This window comes from Lissotriton vulgaris, chromosome 8 (genome assembly GCF_964263255.1).
Source record: "Lissotriton vulgaris chromosome 8, aLisVul1.2, whole genome shotgun sequence".
Classification (NCBI taxonomy): Eukaryota; Metazoa; Chordata; class Amphibia; order Caudata; family Salamandridae; genus Lissotriton; species Lissotriton vulgaris.
The window spans coordinates 687195790-687215889 of NC_141696.1; the positions used below are offsets into that span (position 1 = coordinate 687195790).

At 46.1% G+C, this 20100-nt stretch overlaps 1 protein-coding gene across 1 annotated transcript in view; it reads right to left on the bottom strand.

The window, feature by feature from the left end:
* Positions 1-12593, bottom strand: part of SMS (spermine synthase) — a 706719-nt gene extending 694126 nt beyond the window's left edge. The window contains exon 1 of the mRNA XM_086934550.1: positions 12292-12593. Coding sequence (XP_086790676.1) covers positions 12292-12349 — 58 coding nt within the window. The 5' untranslated portion in view covers positions 12350-12593. The remainder of the gene's footprint in view (positions 1-12291) is intronic.
* Between the last annotated feature and the right edge of the window lie 7507 nt (positions 12594-20100).

Consider the following 20100-nt stretch of genomic DNA (forward strand, 5'->3'; position numbering starts at 1 on the left):
GTAAAATAATTCAGGTCATGAGGGAATCTTTTTCTATGTTAGTCTACTTATAAGCTGCACAAGAGTCGTAGAGTCTAAACCTGGAAACCTAGAGATGATGGATTTCGGGGGGGCTTGAGAGACCTGTGGTGCAGGGAGCCCACTAGAGGTGTCCTTCTTAATATCAGACAGAATAGTTGCCACTTTCTCAAGAAAGTAACGTTGAAAGGTGTTACAATCTATTCTTATTTCTGACTTTTCATCTTTCTTACTCAGTTCTTTTAAGATTTTAAAAGTCTCTTTCTCGATATTATCTGCATTATTTATACAGGTTTCATAATATTCCCCTTTAACTGACACAATAAGCTTTTTATATGAAATCAAAGATATTTTATACTGTTCCCGATCTGTACAGTCTTTTGTTTTCCTCCAACATCTCTCAAGATGGCGAAGCTTTCTTTTGTGATCCTTCAGAAGCGGGGTAAACCAAGGGGCCCCTTTTTCAGCACCCTTTATTTTCTGTATCCTTTCAGGTGCTATCTGATTGATAGTCTGTCTAAGATTCAACGCTATAGCATTATAGTCTTGATCTAGATCACCATGGGAGACTACTGGTTGCATATATTTAGGAAGGACGTCACCTAAGGCTTTGGAATCGACTTTTTTCCATTGACGTACTTTTTTTGTTTTTAAAGGTGGTTTGACTAAATCGCTGTCAATAGGGATATCACACTGAAGTAAATAATGGTCGGACCAAATACAAGGTAAAATATTCGTAAGGACCACCTCTGGATCAGAGGTCCAGATTAGGTCGAGGGTGTGACCCTTAATATGAGCTGGAGCTTCCACGAGCTGTTCAAGGCCCAACAAAGTCATAGAGGTCTCCAACCGGCGAGTTGTCAAATCTTTACGAGCACTATCCCAGTGGACTTTAAAATCTCCTGTCACCAAGACTTTTTTAAATCGAGTACAAATATCTGAGATAATGGGGGCAAATAGTTAAACACCGAGGTGCATTTCGGTGGACGATAGACAGTAAGAACAATAAGACACGTATTCTTCAAGGTGATCTTCACTCCAAGTATATCCGCCGAATCTACTGTTTTGGCTATTAATTTAACCACTGTTAGATGTTTTTTAAACATAATTGCTATCCCCCCCCCATCCCCCTCCCCGAGCATTGTCCGCACGATTGTGCCAAACAATGTCGTATCCATTTGGGAGGGCTGCAATAATATCGGGTGAAGAATTATCACCTAGCCACGTTTCAGTAAGGGTTAAAACGTCTATAGCATCATCCTGAAGAAGAGTAAAAATTTCAAGGTGATGTTTTTGAAGCGACCTTGTGTTCAGGCTAGCGAGCTTCAAAGAGGGCGGGTGGATAAGGCGCCTCTGCTTCTTGTCCAGTATTGAGCTTTTCTGCTCCCTTGGAACACAGCCTGGCACCTGGAGTAAATAAAAATTTGAATGAGGAGGAACACACAGGTTAGAGGGAAATGTACTACTGTGTTGAGCGGTATTGCAGGGAAAAAACACACAAAGCCAATTTGTAGAAAATAAATGTGTAATTCTTGAGGGAATCAGACTGCGGTGGGAAGAGGTGACTTGACATGGCTGTGGGCTCTGCCTCAAACCAGGAACAAACACACGTTAAATATCAGGCATGTATAGAATGGAATATCCAAGAATCAGACAACAGTCTTTACTGTAGGGGAGGATGCGTTTCATGCAGAATCCTATTAAAAGAAGGCTGGAGACCAACGATGCTAAAAGCATATTAGAACCACTGGAGTAGTATTTGGCGGCAACATTTTTCTTTATGAGGATCGTCAAAGATTAATACTAGCCACTGAAACATTGATTTGTTATGGTAGTGCTTCAGCGGAGCATTCAGAGTCTACTTAAACGTTGTAGATAGCCACAAGTGGAATGGCGACAAATTAGATAGTGTGGTGTGATACTTTCCAGATCCTAAAGTCTATCTATACCAGAGAAAGATGTATGTAGAATTGCCTGTTCAGGAGTAACGTAGCAGCAGTATTGCTCAATGAATATATATATATATATTCCAGTACTCTATCCTTGCAGAATCCAGTCAGCAAACCACGGACTCAGATAGACAACGCGGACCCAATTTCTTCGTGCGTTTCTTATTTATTTAAAGTTTTTTCCGCCCTGCATCAGTATGCCGCCATGACGCGTTTCGGTCCGACCTGGACCTTGATCACATAATATATATATATATATATATATATATATTTTTTAAATAACTTTGATTTCAAAGAATATGCTTAGAAATTTCTGAGACTATCCAGTCGGGAGCATGATGAAACGAGTAAGACTCACTCCAGTCAAAACAAGATTTAAACCTATATGAGGCATAAGAGCTTAATGTAGTGTTTTGTTAGTTGCCCTGCAGCTGGTGTTGTCAGTATACCATCCTGTTTGGCTTGAAGTGGACAGTCTTGTTTTATTTTACTATGACCCCGCTGGAAGCAGACACCTAATTGCTACCTGTTGTGTCTGGGCCAGAACACACTAAGTGGAAACAAGGTATTTTTAAATTAACGGTGTGGCTGGCCTGAAGCAGTGAAATGTCGCTGAGATATGGGCAAGTATGTCAAACACCATTAACCTTTTACATCCTTAACAGGTGATTCCAGAACTGGTTTGATTAATCCTTTTTTTATTGTATTTAACATTTTATTGGGGTTATGCTATTCCCATAATGCCACTGAGGGGTTATAATCACATGGTAGATGTGAGCAGAAGTTCAAGTGATTTCTGTGTCAAAGCTGTGGTGGCACATTAGTACCATTTTACTGGATTACCAGCAATTTATGTTTACATTTCAATAAAATGTTATGTTTATTTATTGTTTTCTACACATGGAACCACACACACGGAGGCACGCAATAGTTAATGGGAATTATGTTGCACACATGAATTACAGAATGTACTGCAGGGGTACCATTTTTTCCACCTGATCTACAGGTAATTAAATATTTTGTAAACATAAACATGAACACCGAAACCCCGAACATCCATACATATGATGAACCACAAGAGTCAGTCAAGTAATCGTCATAACATTCAGACAGTTGAGTAGGTTAAGCGTTTACTGTTTAGATTGATGAGAAATCTGCAAAGCTTAAGTTTGGATCCAGGATCTGCTTAGCCTTTCATCCTTCCAAGGTTAATAAACTAGGTAACACGGCGCTGGGTAACAAAAGCTAAGTTGTTTTCATTTTTAAACGTGACACCAACTTCTGCCAAGAAATGGTCTTCAACAAAACCAGGGCTGGTGGAAGTGAATTTGTGGACCCGGCATATAATTACTGACCGCTTGCTCTTTGTGGGTGTTTGCAAAAACAGTAAAACAAATTAAATAAACACACACGACAAGCTTCAGCAAAGCCAACAGTCTGGCCGTTGCAAGCTGGCATGATTGTTTAGAGCAGTAATAGGCCCCCCAAAAAAGGGGAGGCGGAGTGTCACTGCCTAAACGTTTTTTCTATATGCTTGCAATTATTAGCCCAAAGAAAAATTACATTTTGCTTTGAATTACTGTAACATGAAGACATAGTCTAAACACACAAGAATAACACAAAAGTGAATAAAGAATGGAAAGAAATGCACTTCAGGAAGATGTGCACGTTGTCAGGAAATGCTACAGTTTACAGAGCAATAGAACCAATGGCTGAAGATGGCTGACCCATTATCCCATGCATTAATGCTGTGGGGGGGGGGGGGGGGGGGGGGGGGGCGGGTAGAGGGGAGTGAACAGCAAAAAACAGCTTAACAGGCCAATGGATAAAGAGTGCCCACCGAAAAGCTGCTTTTTGTATTTATATATGAATATTTATTTTTTATTACAGAAGGATGGTGGTGCCACTGTTCGACCTAATAAAAAAGAAATAGCAAACATAAAATAAAATGAGCTGGTGGTCTAGTATATATTTTTATAGAAAATGTATTGCTATTTCATACATAATGCACATATAAATCAATAATACTCCAACAAGTATTTTTCTAAAAGATTAATCCCCAAATCACCCTGGAATAAACCGGCAACCCCTCTGAACCAAGCCCCAAGAGAAAAGATTAAAGAAGAAGAAACTAACATGTCGTCCCCGACCCCACCAAGCTTCCCCCTTGAGAACTCATCCGCAGCCGCGGTGCGTCCATTGGGACGTAGGGGCGTAGCCCCACTAGCCCACATGGACCCGCGGCTGCAAGGCAAATATTGTACTTTTGTTTAAGAAAATAATCGCCACCCATGAGTAATTTATTTAAGCGCCGCCACCGAGCCCTGCCTGGAATCCGGGCAGCACCCGAAACTCGGCCAGAGTTTTCCGGGAGTGCGCTGTGCGCAGGGGGGCTGTCCTGCACAGCTTGAATGACAGCAGGGCTGCAGCACAGAGACAGGTACCCCTAGCGCGCAAGTGAAGGTTGGGGCTGAAACTAACCCGAGCATGCGCAGTTAGGTCCCTCTCCATAGAGAGTGACCAGGGGGGTGCTGGTTTAGCCGGGCAGCAGCCCCCAGCGTTAGGAAGGGCGAGAGGGCGAGCACTCAGTGTACCCCCCTAGCCAATCCTGGCGCTGCATGTAGCGCCAGGATTGGCCAGTCACCGCGCAGCAGGGCAGGGCAATCCATTATTGGATGCCGTGCGTGGGTGGTGCACTGCTGCTCAGCCACACTGCATAGTGGCCAACCACTGTGTCTACCTTGAATGTAGTCATGCAGTGATTGGGTATTTCGCAGCGCGCATCGCTGCTCAGGCTGCTGACGTCGGATGGCAGGCAGGATCCGGTTCTAGTCGCCTCGTGGTGTCTGCCCTGTGCGCATCAGCCAGCCTGCCTGTGTCTGTGCCCTGTGTGGTTTCATTCAATCTCGACTCCTTGAGTCTCACTCTGACTCATTCTCGACCCGTCATCGATCGTTGTGATATCTTGCATATTAGTGAGTATATAGTATTGACAAACAGATTAAGTAGAAGTATTGTGACTCCATTTGTGTGTCTCACATTCTTCCTCGTGGCATTGGCAGGATTTAAATGAGGCTGTAAAGTTCGTAAGTAATTTGAAGGCAGATAATACATGCACAAGCTTACAATTACTAGTAATTGCTGTAGAAACACAGACGAGAGCAGACACACACGTAAAAATACATGATACACATGCTCTTTGGTACCTACACACAAGCCAACAGAACACGCACACGTGCATACTCACTCACATCAAAAGCATTCCATAACTCTATCCATGTTAGTGACGAAGTGCTTTGCAGATGACAAAGTGTGCTTGTCGTTCGGCCTCTGGGCGCTGGCTTCCCTGCTGTGGATCACCTCGCATGCACTGTAAATATATCCTTTTTATAGCCGTGCAGCACGGGCCGCACAAGCGCCCTCGTCTTTTTGCGCGTGCGTTTGAAAGGAATCATGCATGACACGTCTGCTGTGCCGTGCAATGGTGTGTAGTGGAACATCCAGAGAGGGGAATCTCTGACACTATTTTTTAGCTGTTGGAGGGTGTGGCGGAGTCAGGCTGACCGTAATCCACTCCACTGATGCATAAATGCAGGTCCACCGGAATTAATCGGCAGGGAGGTCAAATTATGTGGCATAATGCGGCGCATTTTGTACTACTGTTACTTCCTTGGTTTGTAATTTTTTAAACGTTAACACTATCTTGGCCAAAGTTTCACCTCATTAGTACCAGTTTGACACCCAAATACAGCAGGCCTTCCACTGCGGAGTGACCTGAGTCACCGCATTCCTGGAAACGTTCGATCCCTCTGAGGTAGAAACAATCTTGTCAAATCCTTTGATTAGACAGTAGATGATGGATTGTGTTGCAAGTGAAGCAAATCCATAGTTTAGGCAGAAAAGGCGTGGCCACAAAATCGAATAATTTCAGGTTACTCATCGAGTGGTGAAGTCGGCCTGTGAGAGGGCAGTTGATATTTACAACTGACTCAGTTGTAAATATCAACTGCCCTCTCACAGGCCGACTTCACCACTCGATGAGAATGCAACCAGGTGAGAATGAAATGCTAACACATTGCTAACCGATCTGAAGGCACTTTAGGTAATTCCAGTAAGCACAGGTTCTTCCGTACAGTGCTACGCCCCTATGTACAGCACACCACACAGTGCACCGGTCGCTTTTGTGAAGGTAAAAACCACAAGATCATCAGCCCTTTCTTAAGTGCTGGCCATTAAATACTGAAACAGCAATAGTGCTTTTAGACTGAGAGACGTAAATCAAAGGCAGTCTGCAGTGCAGCGTGTGCACCATTTATTACAGAAGGGTATTGATCAAGCTTGTGTCCACTATTGTATGTAAATCGTTATACATAGAGATCTGTGCAGAGTCTGTGCCTCTTCTAGGGCAGATCCCAGTCGGAGGCAAAGGTTTTTTCTTCAAGGTAGTTGCAGAACTATATTAAAGTTCACATTTCAATCAGTTTTTCGTGGAATAGCCTAGGCCCTTCAGGATTGGTCTGCAGTTGGATCGGTATCTCTAAAAGTTTTGTAGTGTTTGTTCTATTTGGAGACTACACAGATTTTACTGATCAAATGGCATATTAAGTACATTTTGTTTCACCTTAACACTATATTCTGCGTGGAAAGACATGCGTGATAGTCACATGCGTTCTAATGGTAAAGGTAAGGCGTGGTTCCCAATGCTTTGAGAAGGCTGTTTCCCAACTGCTGTGCAACTTCTTCTACTCTTAGAGCTGAGATTTTCATGAAAGTCTTATAGTCTGAATTCAGCACCTGAGCGTAATAGGACGGAGCGTATGAAGCTCTGTGGTTATACTGAATAAGCAGCTACCTATGTTATGCCATCTATTAATGTAATAACTGCACTTTCACAATTGCTTTATTAACCTTCCTGCTTTCTCAAATTTGTTTAAAATGCACGATTTTTCTTCTTTTTTTAAAAAAATTCTTGGGGGGGACCACTCCAAACTCCCCTTATGGGGTTCAGGCTCGCTCGGGTGCAGTATGCAAATCACTTTGCGCCACACCACTTTCAAATGTCACCAGCCGCCCCTGCGGTATGCTGATTGAAAATGTTCATGCGAAAGTTCCCAGATCGCACGTTGCTTGGACGCCATTCCATAACCTCAGATCAGTCTCTCTGGCAAAGGGCACAGATTCATGCTTCTAATCCATGCAGTTAGGAAGTAAGGCTTCAGAACAGCAATTATCATCCTAGTATCTAATATGTGTAGATGGCTGGTTTGGGAGAGGGTTTAAAATCAGCCAGCCAAAGCGGATTGAGAAAAATAAATCGAAAACTTTCTTCCATCACTACTCATGAGTAAACTAACAAGCATTTGCAATGCAATAGGTCTCGCACTTGCGAGAGTTTAAGCTATTGCCATTGTAAATGGCAATGCCTTTTATTTAGGTTTTAAAAACCAACCCGTAAATGAAAGGCATTGTCGTTTACAATGCCAACAGCTCAAACTCTCGCAAATGCGAGACATATTGCATTGCAAATGCTTGTTTAATAATGCTTTGGCGCTACCTCTTTTTATTTACCAACCCAACTTGAATCAGTAAACAAATAGAAAAAACCCTCCTCATATTTTTAGACGAATGTATGTCTGATACACATGCCTACAAAATAACACACCCACTGCAGCTGCAATACAACCAATTTAGTTTTGTTTTCTCTTTGGTCACACAACACAGCATCACTAAAAACAAATGTCAAAGCCAATAGTTCCCAAAGGCAAGGTAGATTTGCAAATGCTTGTTTGAAATGCCATTGTTACAAATCCTTGGCTTTCACATGGGGTTTTGCAGGCAAACTTGTGAAAAATTTCAATATTTTACGATCTGAGAAGTGTGTGCAAGAATTGTACAAGTACACTTTAGAAAATGCGTGATGCTTCTATGGGGCTTTTTTTATGAGGATTGGGAGGACCGATGTTTGACCCCAGAGATAACTGTAGACAACTAACCACACACACACACACACCCCCAGACACCACACACACACACATGCATGTAAACACACAACACACACATGCACGTAAACACACACAAAACATGCAGGCACACACATACACAACACACACACCACACACGCAAACACACACACATAAAAAACACAACACACACACACACACCTGCCTCCCAAGCCGTGCAAGCTACGGGCAGCAGACCCTGAAATAAGTAAACTTTTGATGCTTCTAGTTATTTAAAATCATAACAACTTAGCACAGACATTTCCAGTGATTAAAACAAAGCAGAGTCATTGACGTCACAGCTGATCAATCAGTGCATACCCCAAGGAGTTAGAATGTATTGTGGGGACCCACCAGGACACCCTGTAAACTCTACGACTTTTAGTAATCCACCACGAGGCACAAAGGCGGACAGATTGTGGACACAGAGCATACAAACATCTTACAAAGAAAAAACGCCTATATTATGTGGCTGAAGCTGACACCTGTAACATACAATTTACACCTTAGTAGCATGCCCACCGCAATAGGTTTAAACAAGCATTTACAATGCACCCCGCTCGTGAGCTGTGTGGGAGCGAGGGAGGACCACGGAGCTGCAGCAGAGAGGTCGGGCGGGAACGAAGAGGGGTCGGACAGGGGGCAGGTGCTTAACATCGGCTGAACTCGAGGTAGGCAGGAAGCAGCCCCGGGCTCCGCCTCCGCTGGCTCCCCACGAGCAGACCTCGGAAGCACTGCTCTGTTGAGGCGGAAGATAAACAACAGGGCGTGGGCATCTGACAACACGCACAACAGAAGGGACCGCTACACTCGTGGGTCCTACATGCACCTCGCTCATGAGCGGTGTGGGAGCGAGGGCCGACCGCGAAGCTGCAGCAGAGGGGTCGGGCGGGAACAAAGGGGTCAGACGGGGGCCAGGTGCTTAACAGCGGCTCGAGGCAGGCAGGAAAGAGACCTCGGAAGCACTGCTCTGTGGAGGATAAACAACGGGGCGCGGGCATCTGACAACACGCAAACGCATTTCACAGAGCGATAAGGGACGGGGGCTGTTTTACACAGGTTACAAGACTTACATGTTGAATGCTGTGTTGTTTACATGTGCACTAAAAGCATGGGGCGAAAGTGAAACTGCATGCTGGTTTGACTGGGAGATGTGCGCGTGCCTGTACGTGCGCGTCCACAGAGCCCAATCGCTTACGCGTGCCCCTGTCTGTACCACTTGAGAGCCAAGTCGCTGACAATAGGTCTCGCTGGCGACAGTGCTTCACGCTGCGTCGCCAGGTGCAAGACCTAAAAAGGAAAAGCAACATATCCTCAATATTCTCAATTAAACCTGCAAGCATCACCTCCCACTTCCCAAAACAGGTTTAATAAATACTGTTATTTTTTTTTTTATTTGCAAAGCCTCCTTCTCTTCTTTACTGCTGAATTCAAATGCAACAAATGTTCTTAGTTCTTCCCTGATAGAAAAGCAACAAAATCAGACTGGAACTGGATAGTCAATAGCATTTCCTCAAATAGTTCATAACTCTCCAAACTCACTCTGCCTAATTTCTGATTTCATATGGCAACCCAGAATTAAATATTTGTCTTCTTATAATACATTCTCCCTCATCTTAGAAGAAAGCCTATTCCTTGCTATCTTTGATACTAAACCACTCTTCGCTGTCTCCAATACCAAACCCTCCTCTTACCCTGGTGACCCAATCTGTCCTCACATTGCAAAAGACCCTCTCCGGGGCCTTCTTCCTGTCATGGCTTGCCCTCACCAATTCACTTCGCCAAAACATGGCTGTAGCCAAGTGCTTCAAATATGCAGATGTGACGCCAAAAAAAAAAAAACAACTAACCTTGACCCATCTGTTAACCATTACCGCTCCAAAACGATAAAGCACATACTGGAGAATGAACTGTTAGATTTGTTCTAATATGGTTACAGGGTGGGCCACAGTATGACTCTCCAACGCACATGGTGATCAATTATATCCTCTGCACTTTTGACCAAGAATATACATGCTGTCTCATCGTATTGGATTTATCGGTGGCCTTCGATAAAGTCGACCTTCAAATCGTCCTTGAAAGACAGGATGTGCCTCAATGGAATAATTTCAGTTAATAAATTCATGAAATCTCTGCCTTACACCAAAACGCAAAAGACACCCAATCTACCAAACACCGGAATCCCCTTATTTTATGTCAGATTTAAAATCCTCTCTTCTCAGCATCCATAGACAGATCGAGCAAAAAGATCTCAAATACAATGTGGGGAAGACAATTTCTCATCTTACACCCAAACCTGACCCAGCTATGATGTTCTTGGACTTGAATCTTGAAATTGGCAGATATCATAGGAAAGCTGCCCAACTTTGCTGCATTATTTGGTGTTCTTTAAACCTTAAAAGTGACAACGAAGTTATGGCTAAATTGGGCAGGTTCTAACGCCACAAACTCAGAAAGCTTAAGCCAAATGTTTCTTTCCTGTCTCTGGAAGGAAATGTGCACTATAAAAATGCTTGCCTCATAACTGATTACCTTAACTTTCAGGGTTCTGAATTTCTCAACCAGGACCTTTCCTTCTAGAAAGGCTCTCAGTCCCTCCAATGCAAAAACAACATTTCTCTATATTACACATTTCAGAAAAAAAACATGTCTGGCAAACGTACTGTAAACAATCTGTTTATTATGCTACCAGTTGTCTTGTCTGGTATTTTCACATCTTTCCAATGAACAACACTCTGAAACTCAGATGTGCATGAATACAACAAATACATGAAAATAAATAGGGTTTTGTATTAAAATCTTGGAAAATACTAATGTTTACTTGGAGGTTAATTAAATAAAGCATGGGTCACATTTCAACTTATCTTCTGCCCATATATGGTCAATTTTCAATATATGATATTTAAGATTCGTTTGCACTTGAAGTACAGATATAAAACAATGGGTTGAAATGCTACCAGAGCAATTGCCAGTGGTTGGACTATTTGAAAGTATTCATCCCTTATTCTTTTGTGGGATTGGCATAAATCCTTTAGTCTTAAAAAGGTAACCATGCCTGGCCCATCTAATGAAATAAATGCATGAGGTTAACAAAGAAAAGAAGTGAAATAAATATAAAGAATGGAAACAGATCCAAGAGTTTGAACTAGATACAGTCAGGCCAATAAAACTCAACAAGCTAAAGAAAACATACAAACAAAAAGCCATGTCCATACTCCAGATTGACTTTATGAGGGACACATGAAGTGTAATGTAACTTCATACCACAGGCTACAATACAAATGACATTGCTGTCCTAAGGCGCCACCACATAAAAATTAAAATGTGAGCTGCCACAACTACGCAAATAGGGTTGGCGTTTTTCAGACGTGATTTTTCATAATATTTTTTTTGGGGGGGGGGGGGGGGGGGGGGGGGGGGGTTGATGCTGAAATATTTACTCCTCTGCCACTAAAAAGCGCTACATGGCATGTGCTTAGGATTACCCTGTGGCTGCTTGTCGCCGTTACAACAACCAGTACTTAGAAAGGCTGCAAAAAGTAATTGATATCGAATGCCATAATATTTTTGTGCACGACTACAACTACCAGAATGCATCGGTTTATTAAGCAACCTATAACTTGTAATGCAGTCATGGGATAACATGATAACCTCACCTAGGATTGAGATCCATCATTATTGTTAATGGACAGCACTACAAACTTTAAGCAAAATGCGAGAAATTTACAGACTGTGTCTTCTTTATTACCAATGAACAATATGTGATACAACTCGGCCAAACATTGACATAAGACAGAACGTCAGTTGAAATGTCTTTTTAAAAAGGTAACACTGCAACATCAGGGCACACGACTAACAAAAATAGTGAGGGAAGTTAGGGTAAGGACAGCACTGCGACCACCAGAGTGCCACAGGCAGCCGGGGAGCAGATAGGTAAAGGTCACACCTGTCAAAGAAAGAGGGACCCGTCGACAGCCCTCGGTTACAAAATACAAAAGAGAGAACTAATAAAGACCCGGCAGAGCATGTGCCGCCCGGCACGAGCAGTCCGCGTTGCTGGCAGCAGGCCCCGTCCTCTGGTGACTCTGCTGCAGCCTCTGGGCCTGCAGAGCCAAGAAAAGGTGCGGACGGGCGCTGAAGGGAAACCACCATGCGCTCTCCTATGAAGCATTGATCACTGCACCACAGGACGGAATGGGCCGAGGAGCCGCCATGGTGAGCGGGCTGCAGCCAGGGAGCGTGCAAGGGCTGCAGCCGGACGCCCTGCGAGCACTGGGTCTGACTCCTGATCTCCACCCCGTCCCTAGAAGGCGACTTGCCGTTACCTGCGACTGCTGCAGCGAGCTGGATGTTGAGGGTGTTGTGTCGCACTGCTGCTGCCATAGTGAGGCGGAGCCCTGTGCCATGCCTGGTGGCGGCGGCCGCGACTGAGAGCCAGTGCCCGAGTGTGCAGCGAAAGGAAGGATACGCGGCGGGAGGGCAAAAGATGGGAGGGCAGGGCAGCACTCCCACCGGGACACGAGAGCAGCGGAGCACCGACCGCTGCTGTGCAACCGAGGAGGAGGGAGGACAACAGCACGCCCAGACCCGCCACCGCTCTGCTGTCCTCGCACACTGACAGGGGCTGGAGGGGGCGGGGCGAAGGAGGTGAGAGCAGGGGTTGGGTGGATATGTTGCTCTCTGGACGCAGTTATTGGGAGAGAGACGTGCACGCAGATGGCGGAGAGGATCTGAACGGAGCAAAGGCGAGATAGGGAAATAAAACACACTGGGGCTCAATGACAAACGGGCCCGAAAGAAATGAGGGCAGCGAAACTAGGGCACACAGTAACACAGAAATAGTTGCTGAAAAGAGAAATACATACATCGAGATAGCAGCACATGCAACCAAACCGAGAAAGATGCAGACTGACAGGTAGATAAAACAGAAAGTAAACCAGCGAGCCTGACAAAATAGACAAGCGGGCAAAATGGATAGAGGAATGCCACAAAATAGGAAAAGTAAACACTAATTAGGCGATACATATCAAGGAGGAGTCAAATAGACAAAACTGGAAAGCGATACCTTCAAAAGAAATTAGCTGGAAATATGCATGCATAATAAGACAAGGACAGATACAGACTGTTGGAAAAACAAGCACAGAAAACAATAGAAGATGGGTTAGCTCCAACGTGAATGCCTGGTACCCTTGCCTCCCCCAGCTAAGTAGTAAAAGTAAGCCATAATTGGAGTGAATGAATGAATGAAAAATTTATTGCGCGATTACTTAAAACCAATTGCAATGTTTCTTGCATTTGTAAATAGAAAACATGAATAATGCAAACCGAATGCCATAGTAAAATTGTTTTAAAATGCTTGTTTGTCCTAAAAAAGCAGTTATTTTAGCAGCGATTAAGAAATGAGTGTCTGATTCAGTGTCTTGAAGCCATCGGGCAGCGGAAGTGTTGAACAGTAGTGACATCCACCGTGTGTCTAAGCACCAACTGGTTTAGGGTGACTGAGTGCCTTGTGTCGTGTGAGAGTTTGAAGTTAAAATTAGAAAGCAAGGGGCACGAGGCAGGGATGCCCGTTGTCCCCGCTGATCTTTTCCCTCGTACTGGAGCCACTTGTGGCCTGGATACGAAGATGCATGATGGTGCGTGGCCTGCGCTGGGCAGATGAGGTAGAAGATCGCATATCGCTCTACGCAGACGATATCCTACTTTATCTGGCATCCCCATACAAATCAATTAGTGCTGTGTCAGGCATGCAGGTGTGGGTTGACCTCTAAAGGAGTCAGCAGACAACTTGTAAGGGGTTAGTGCTTCTTTTAATCGATATTCACCAAACACGCCATTCAAACAAATGAAGATACTCCTAGGTTCTGGAGAAACAACAAAGGAATATAACGGAAATGGAACTCTTCCTGATAGAAAACGTTTCTTTGTCACAGTCTTCTCAAAGGAGTGCAAGGTCCTCGTTATAGATATGTAGGCTCCGGGGAACGATTCCAGGGCACAGCAGGGGTTGTTCTCGCATGTAAAAGAAAGAGAAACAAAGACCCTCGATTACTGGCAATTCCAGGGAATGTATTGAGAGGGGAGCAGAAGTGAGGGGATCACCGGGGTCTAACACCAATTGTGACTTTCAGCAGTTAGAGGTGCGTGTGCTCGGGGAGGGTGAAAGATCGTAACTAACACGAAAGTCAAGCTCGTGACCTCCCTCAGTCCTCCCCTACCCTGTATACGCCCGCGAGACAAATAGCCCCTTTAGCCGACCCCGTACCTTGTCTAGCCACACTTCTCCAGAAGTGCGGCAGGGCGGCTCGTGGAAACGCTGGCCTCCTGGCGTTCCTTCTCCGCTGGGCTGTCCTTCTTCTTCTTCTGAGTTCCCAATGTGGCGTTCAACCTCCTCCGTAGTGCTCGGCGTCTCCTTCCTCGGTCCTCGCCCGGCTTTCGCGCCGTCTTCTTCCTGGAGGCAGGATTTCATCACCGTCTCGAGCGATGATTGGGCAGAAGTCAATGACGTCACGGCTGACGAGTCCTCCTCCGGTAAAGCCCAGGCCACATTAAAGGGGCTGCAGGAATACTGTCCATGGGGCGGAAATGAAGAAACATTAACGTCCGGCTCCCATCCAGCAGCAGCCCCGTGACATGCTGTTTTGGGATATATTCACAAATGTTGGTAAATATTCGGGCTATGCAATTAATTGGCGCAATTGGCAGTCTTGTTCATGCTGAAAGGAGTGGTGCCACGCCTCCCAACGCAATGTGCGATAACGGTATCAGCCGACGGCTTTCGATACCTGGGGATCTTTATTACCTCGGACCCAGCCTGTTTCTACGATGTAAATTCGGCCCCGCCTCTGGCCAAACTGCGTGCCGATGTGAAGCATTGGAGGACCCTGCCCCTGACGTTGGTGGAGAGGGCGGCGCTTTTTAAGATGCTGGCCCTTCCTCGATTTCTTTATGTCCTCCAGAACTGCCCCCACAAAGTCCCAGATTCGTACTTTAAAGCGGCTGATGGTGAGATCACTACATTACTGTGGGATGGAAGAGCCCCTAGAATTGCTAGGCAGAAACTGACGAAAGGCTGGTACGATGGGGGCATAGCCCTTCCGGACCTGCAACAGTACTACTGGGGGTCGCCATTGGAAACTGTTAACCATTGGTTGTATTGCCCCCCGGATGACCCAGCACATGCCCTTGATAGATACCAGACTGACCACTCTGGATATCTGGGAGGTCTCTACTCCACAGATTAGAAAAATAAAGGGAAATTCTTTGGACCGACTAAACATAGGTTGGACATTTGGCTAGGGTTGGACTGGCACTCTCTCGCTGGCCACGCCATTGTCGTTTGCTCAGAAACTGAGAAGATTGGGGTACCATCCGGGATTTGATAAGTGGGACCTCATAGGGGTATCCACAGTGGGAGATCTGGTCAAAAAAGGGGCGATACTGACCTTTAGAGAGCTCCAGGAAAAATACCAGCTAGCTCAGGGTGAAATGTACAAATACTTACAAATTAGACATGCGTTACAAGCAGCCTTTCCGTCACTTGCAGAAATACCGGAGTCGTTGTGAGAAGGGGGCCTGATATGCAGTGCTCACTATTCTAGTGAACACTATGTATCAGTCCAGCAACCCTTATTGATGATTGGTTGTAAGTCAACCTTATAGACCAGCTATCCTAGTAGCGTGGATACGAGCAGTCTAAGGCTAAAGACTCGAGAGGGCGTGTTAAGCCAGCTGTTATACCACACATATACCCCTTGAACACCAAGTGAAAGGACACCACACAAGTGTTATGAAAATAAACAGTGTATTTATTAAAATCACAACAGCCCTGTACTCTTTATGAGGGCAGGGTACTAAGCACAAAACAAAACTCTTACGAAAATACTTAAGTTAGCACAGTATATACAAATGCCCGAGGGGCACGGAAATCCATATACTCTGAAAGTGGAATGCGAAATTACTAGCAGGTAAGTACAGTACTAATAGGCTTTGGAATCGCTAGGACTTGACTATAGAATCTTCAGATTACTTCTAGGAGACCCAGGGGACTCGGGTGTAGAGTGCACTCTCACGCGTGATGCGGGACAAAGTCTATGGTAGCTAGATTTCACAGAGTTAGTGTTCTCGGGCGAACCCGACCTGGTAGGAGGAAAACGAAAGTGGATTCTGACCCTTGGATAGTGAGGCTATGCTGGGGCACCGAAATGCCGAAGTTATCTAGCCCAGGGGCTGCAGCTGCATAGGTCTCAAAAGACGTCGGGAATCCTCGTAGACGGACCAGGAGCCTGGAAGAAAGATGCTGGCAGGCGACCAGTGAAGAGAGTTCGAAGTGATCCAAGCCTGGATCTTGAAGATGGATGACACCTGAAAGCAGAGGGGACCAAGTTCGTGACTACTAGCCAGTAGTCAGGTGGCACCAGAGGGCACCGGATGGTAGTCACCTCGACTAGGTGAGTGGGTGACGCTGTGCTCGCAGATCTCACGGACCAGGAGGCGTTGTCGGCGACCAGGATGGAGGAGCGAGCTGTCCCACGATGGATGAAGCTGTCGGCGTCGCTGGACCCAGGATTGGGCAACAAAGCCTTGGCAAATTCAAGCCCACGCGGTGGACTCAAAATGGCGTCTGGAGTGGACCAGGAGGGTCCGGGGTGCTTCTCTTGAAGAAGGAAGCAAGGGCCAGTCTGGAGCAACCAGACCAGCAGCAGTGATGTCGTCGGGCGTCGTTCAGAAGGCCACAAGCCAGCGGGCTAGTCGCCAAACAACGCGGTGAGCAGCAAAAAGCAGAAGGGCCCCACGCAGATCGTGGAGATGCTGGAGGGCTGATCTTCAGTGCTGGAGCTGCTCAGGGTCGGGGCTTCTCGGACCCCAAAGCACTCACCAGAGGGACACTCGGCGGGCTTGTTGTGAAGAAGTCGTGCAGTCTTGGCGATCGTCGGTCTCTCGAGGTCTCGTCGCACTCACGGTTCTCAGCTTGGCTGTAGAGGTGAGTAGAGGTCAGAGGTGCCAGGGAAGCCGGGTCTCGTCGAGCTGGGTCGTCGGATTCCTGAGGAAGGACTTGCAGCAGACCGCAGTGTTCTTGACTACTCCTTAGCCACAAGGGAGAATCTTGAAGAAGAAATCTTGATGTCCTTTCGCAGAAAGTCGTGTCTTGATTCCAAAGATGATCTGATCTGAACAGGGGGCCCGCTCCTATCTTTATACTAAGAAAAGGGGCTGACCCGGTGACTAGGTCCTGCCTATGGGTGGGACTAGGAGGGGGGTGGTTACACCCCTCTCCCATGCCGGACTTCCCCCAGGCCAGGGGCTGGTGTGCCCCTGGAACTGGTTCTGACCGGCCTATGCGTAGTGAGCACCGGGGTGCCACTCAGCAGTCACCTTCCTGTAAAGCCCTGCCTACCCAGGATACACAAAACCCTGTCTGGGACGGTGCTAGCACCGCCCTCGACAGGAAACCCTTTGTCCAGGCTCCCCTCGCTGGAAGGACTCCCAGCTGCAGGGGGTCAGACTCGTGTCTGTGGTGGCAGCATCCATTTTGTGGAGCTGAGGCTTCGTTTAACTTTAACCGGGGTTCACAGTTACATACATGTCGTGTCCCTCTAGAAGGGTGGAATGCTAACCCCGTCGCCAGAATTGGCGAGGGGTTAGTATTCCAATTCGTATGACACCTTACTCAACATGTTTTGATAAAGCAATACCAAAGATAGCATTTAACCGCGAGGATTATAATGCACTTAAGAGTATATGGTATGCGTTATCATGGAACAGCTATTAGGACTTGATTCCGCAAGCTGCAGACAGGCTCAGCTCATGCCAGAGCACCATCTCACACGATTCCAAGCACTCTGCCTTCAGGATTGTCAAGGCCTGCCATAGGAGTGACTGATAGGAATCTGTGTGTCCATTTTTAGGGTTAGATATAGGAATACTATATCTACAGCAAAGGGTGATTACACGACTTTGCCCCAGCTGTCATGCAGCCAGTTGTGTCAAATTTAGGAGGCCAGCCAGGGGTGGCATAATACATGCTTCAGCCCCTGGTAGGCCCTGGGTACACCTATGCCCTGAGTTACAGGGTCTGACAAGGTGGCCCAGTACCAATTGGTAATGCACCTAGGGTACACGTTGTAATTTAGAGAGAGAACAGCCAGGCTGTGGGTCTGATTGGCAGGCCCACAGCCAGAGAAAGTCGTAAACCAGTGAAACAAAAGCAAAAAAATCTGGGTGATCATAGGATTGCAGACCCTACTCTCCTACAGTCGTCACCTCTGGAAGATCGCCTACTTGATGGACCCCTCAGATCTAAGGCAATATCCCTAATTTATAAGAAATTGAGCAATAACCTTCAAGATACCTTTCCGAAACTCAGGGAACGCTGGCAAGAGGATATGGGCCCTCTAGAGGACGAAGATTGGCAGACGGCACTAATGTCCCCACCCACGTGAGGCAGCTATACCCCAGAGGTTTCACCTGATCCAACTCAGAATATTCCACCGATCATATATGACTGGGATATTTTTGGCCAAAATAGGGTCCAAACCTGATGAAGGATGTGTAAAAGGCTGTGGTCACCAGGCCACGTACTACCATACTCTGTGGACATGCCACAAGATACGCCTACTCTGGGAGGGAGCCACAACTCACATGTTTAAGGCCCTGGGAAAAAAATAACCCTAACTCGGGCTACTGAACATTTGGGAGGCCACTGACTTAACGGAGATCAAACAACAGTTGACAACACGCTGGTGAAGAGGGAGGTGGCTAGGGGCTGGAGGGATAAGAACCCACCTTGTGTTACTCTATAGGTCAGGGAAATGGACAGATGCATGTTGGTAGAGACAAAGTTCTATAAGGCGAGGGGCAGCCCGAAGAAATGGGACAGGAAATGGTCACACTGGAACAAACACAGAGGAGACCTATGTATATCACCCACGGTTGAAATGGAGATGCGTAGGAAAGGGAGACTGGTAGGAGATGCGTCCTGAATAACATTGAATGATGTTGAACTGGAATTTCTAATGGTAATATACAATATGTTGTTCAATCATGTAATGTACTTCTGAATTTTAAATCAATAAACAAATTTAATAAAAAAAAAATTGGAAAGCAAATCTATTTACTGTTTATTTACTTAGCTACCATAAAAGATCTTCAGATGACAAACGACTCTTCTTTTTTGGAGAGCAGAACACGCAACTCAGCCATATATTTCCCAAATTTGGCCAAATCTGTTGGAGCAGTGCAGACAAACAGAGCAGTTACTGCTTTTTTGCATGTCCGAACTTCTTTAGATAGACATATCGTTTTTAGCAGCTTCTGACGACGTTGTTGTAGCAGGCTATGGCAGCAGCAGACTAAATGTAGCTGAGGCTCCTTTTTAGGTCTCGCCTAGGTAGCACGTATGCTCTACTCCAGGAGATGACCTTTAGCAATCGGTCGTCTACTTTTCAAGCACACTCGTGGCGGCATCCTCCTTGTGGGAGCGAGCAGCGGCGCGCATGGGCCATATGTTTGTAACTAACGTGGCCGTGCCGCTGCTCGCTCCCGCATGGTGGATGCCGCCACGAGTGCTTGAGAAGCGGCACTAGTGCAACGTATACAGTTCCTCCCGATATACTTTACATCCACGGCCGTCTTTAATATCCACTCAATCTAGTGCATTTCATAAATAAACAGGCTTCCTGTCTTACCACAACAGGTCCCCTTATTAAACGCACAGGCCGAGAGATTGCTGCCGGGGTTTTGACGAGTGTGATGTATTTGTACCCTTCCCCTCTCCCCGACCCGGCATCCGCGCCCCACCTCCTATCCTCCTTTTGTGCATTTCTAGCCCCCTCTGTATGCTGATTTATGCTCAGATTTGGTGACCGCAGAGCCATCTGGAGAGAAGCATTTCATCCCACGGTCTGTGACAGATAATCTATCGGGGAGCCTTGACGGATGGCTCCTGCGCCAGGGGGAGTGCCCAGCCGACCGGAAAAGGGCTGCGGTTGGGTTCATCCCCAAGTGGCAGAGTGCAAGTACAGAGGTCGTTTGAGCAACACCTGTAGGTTGTGATCGGTGACTGTGGAGGACATTCAGGGGCAAACCCCAGCGGTCACAATGTGTGCTCTTGGCTGCAAAATTGGGGATTTTGG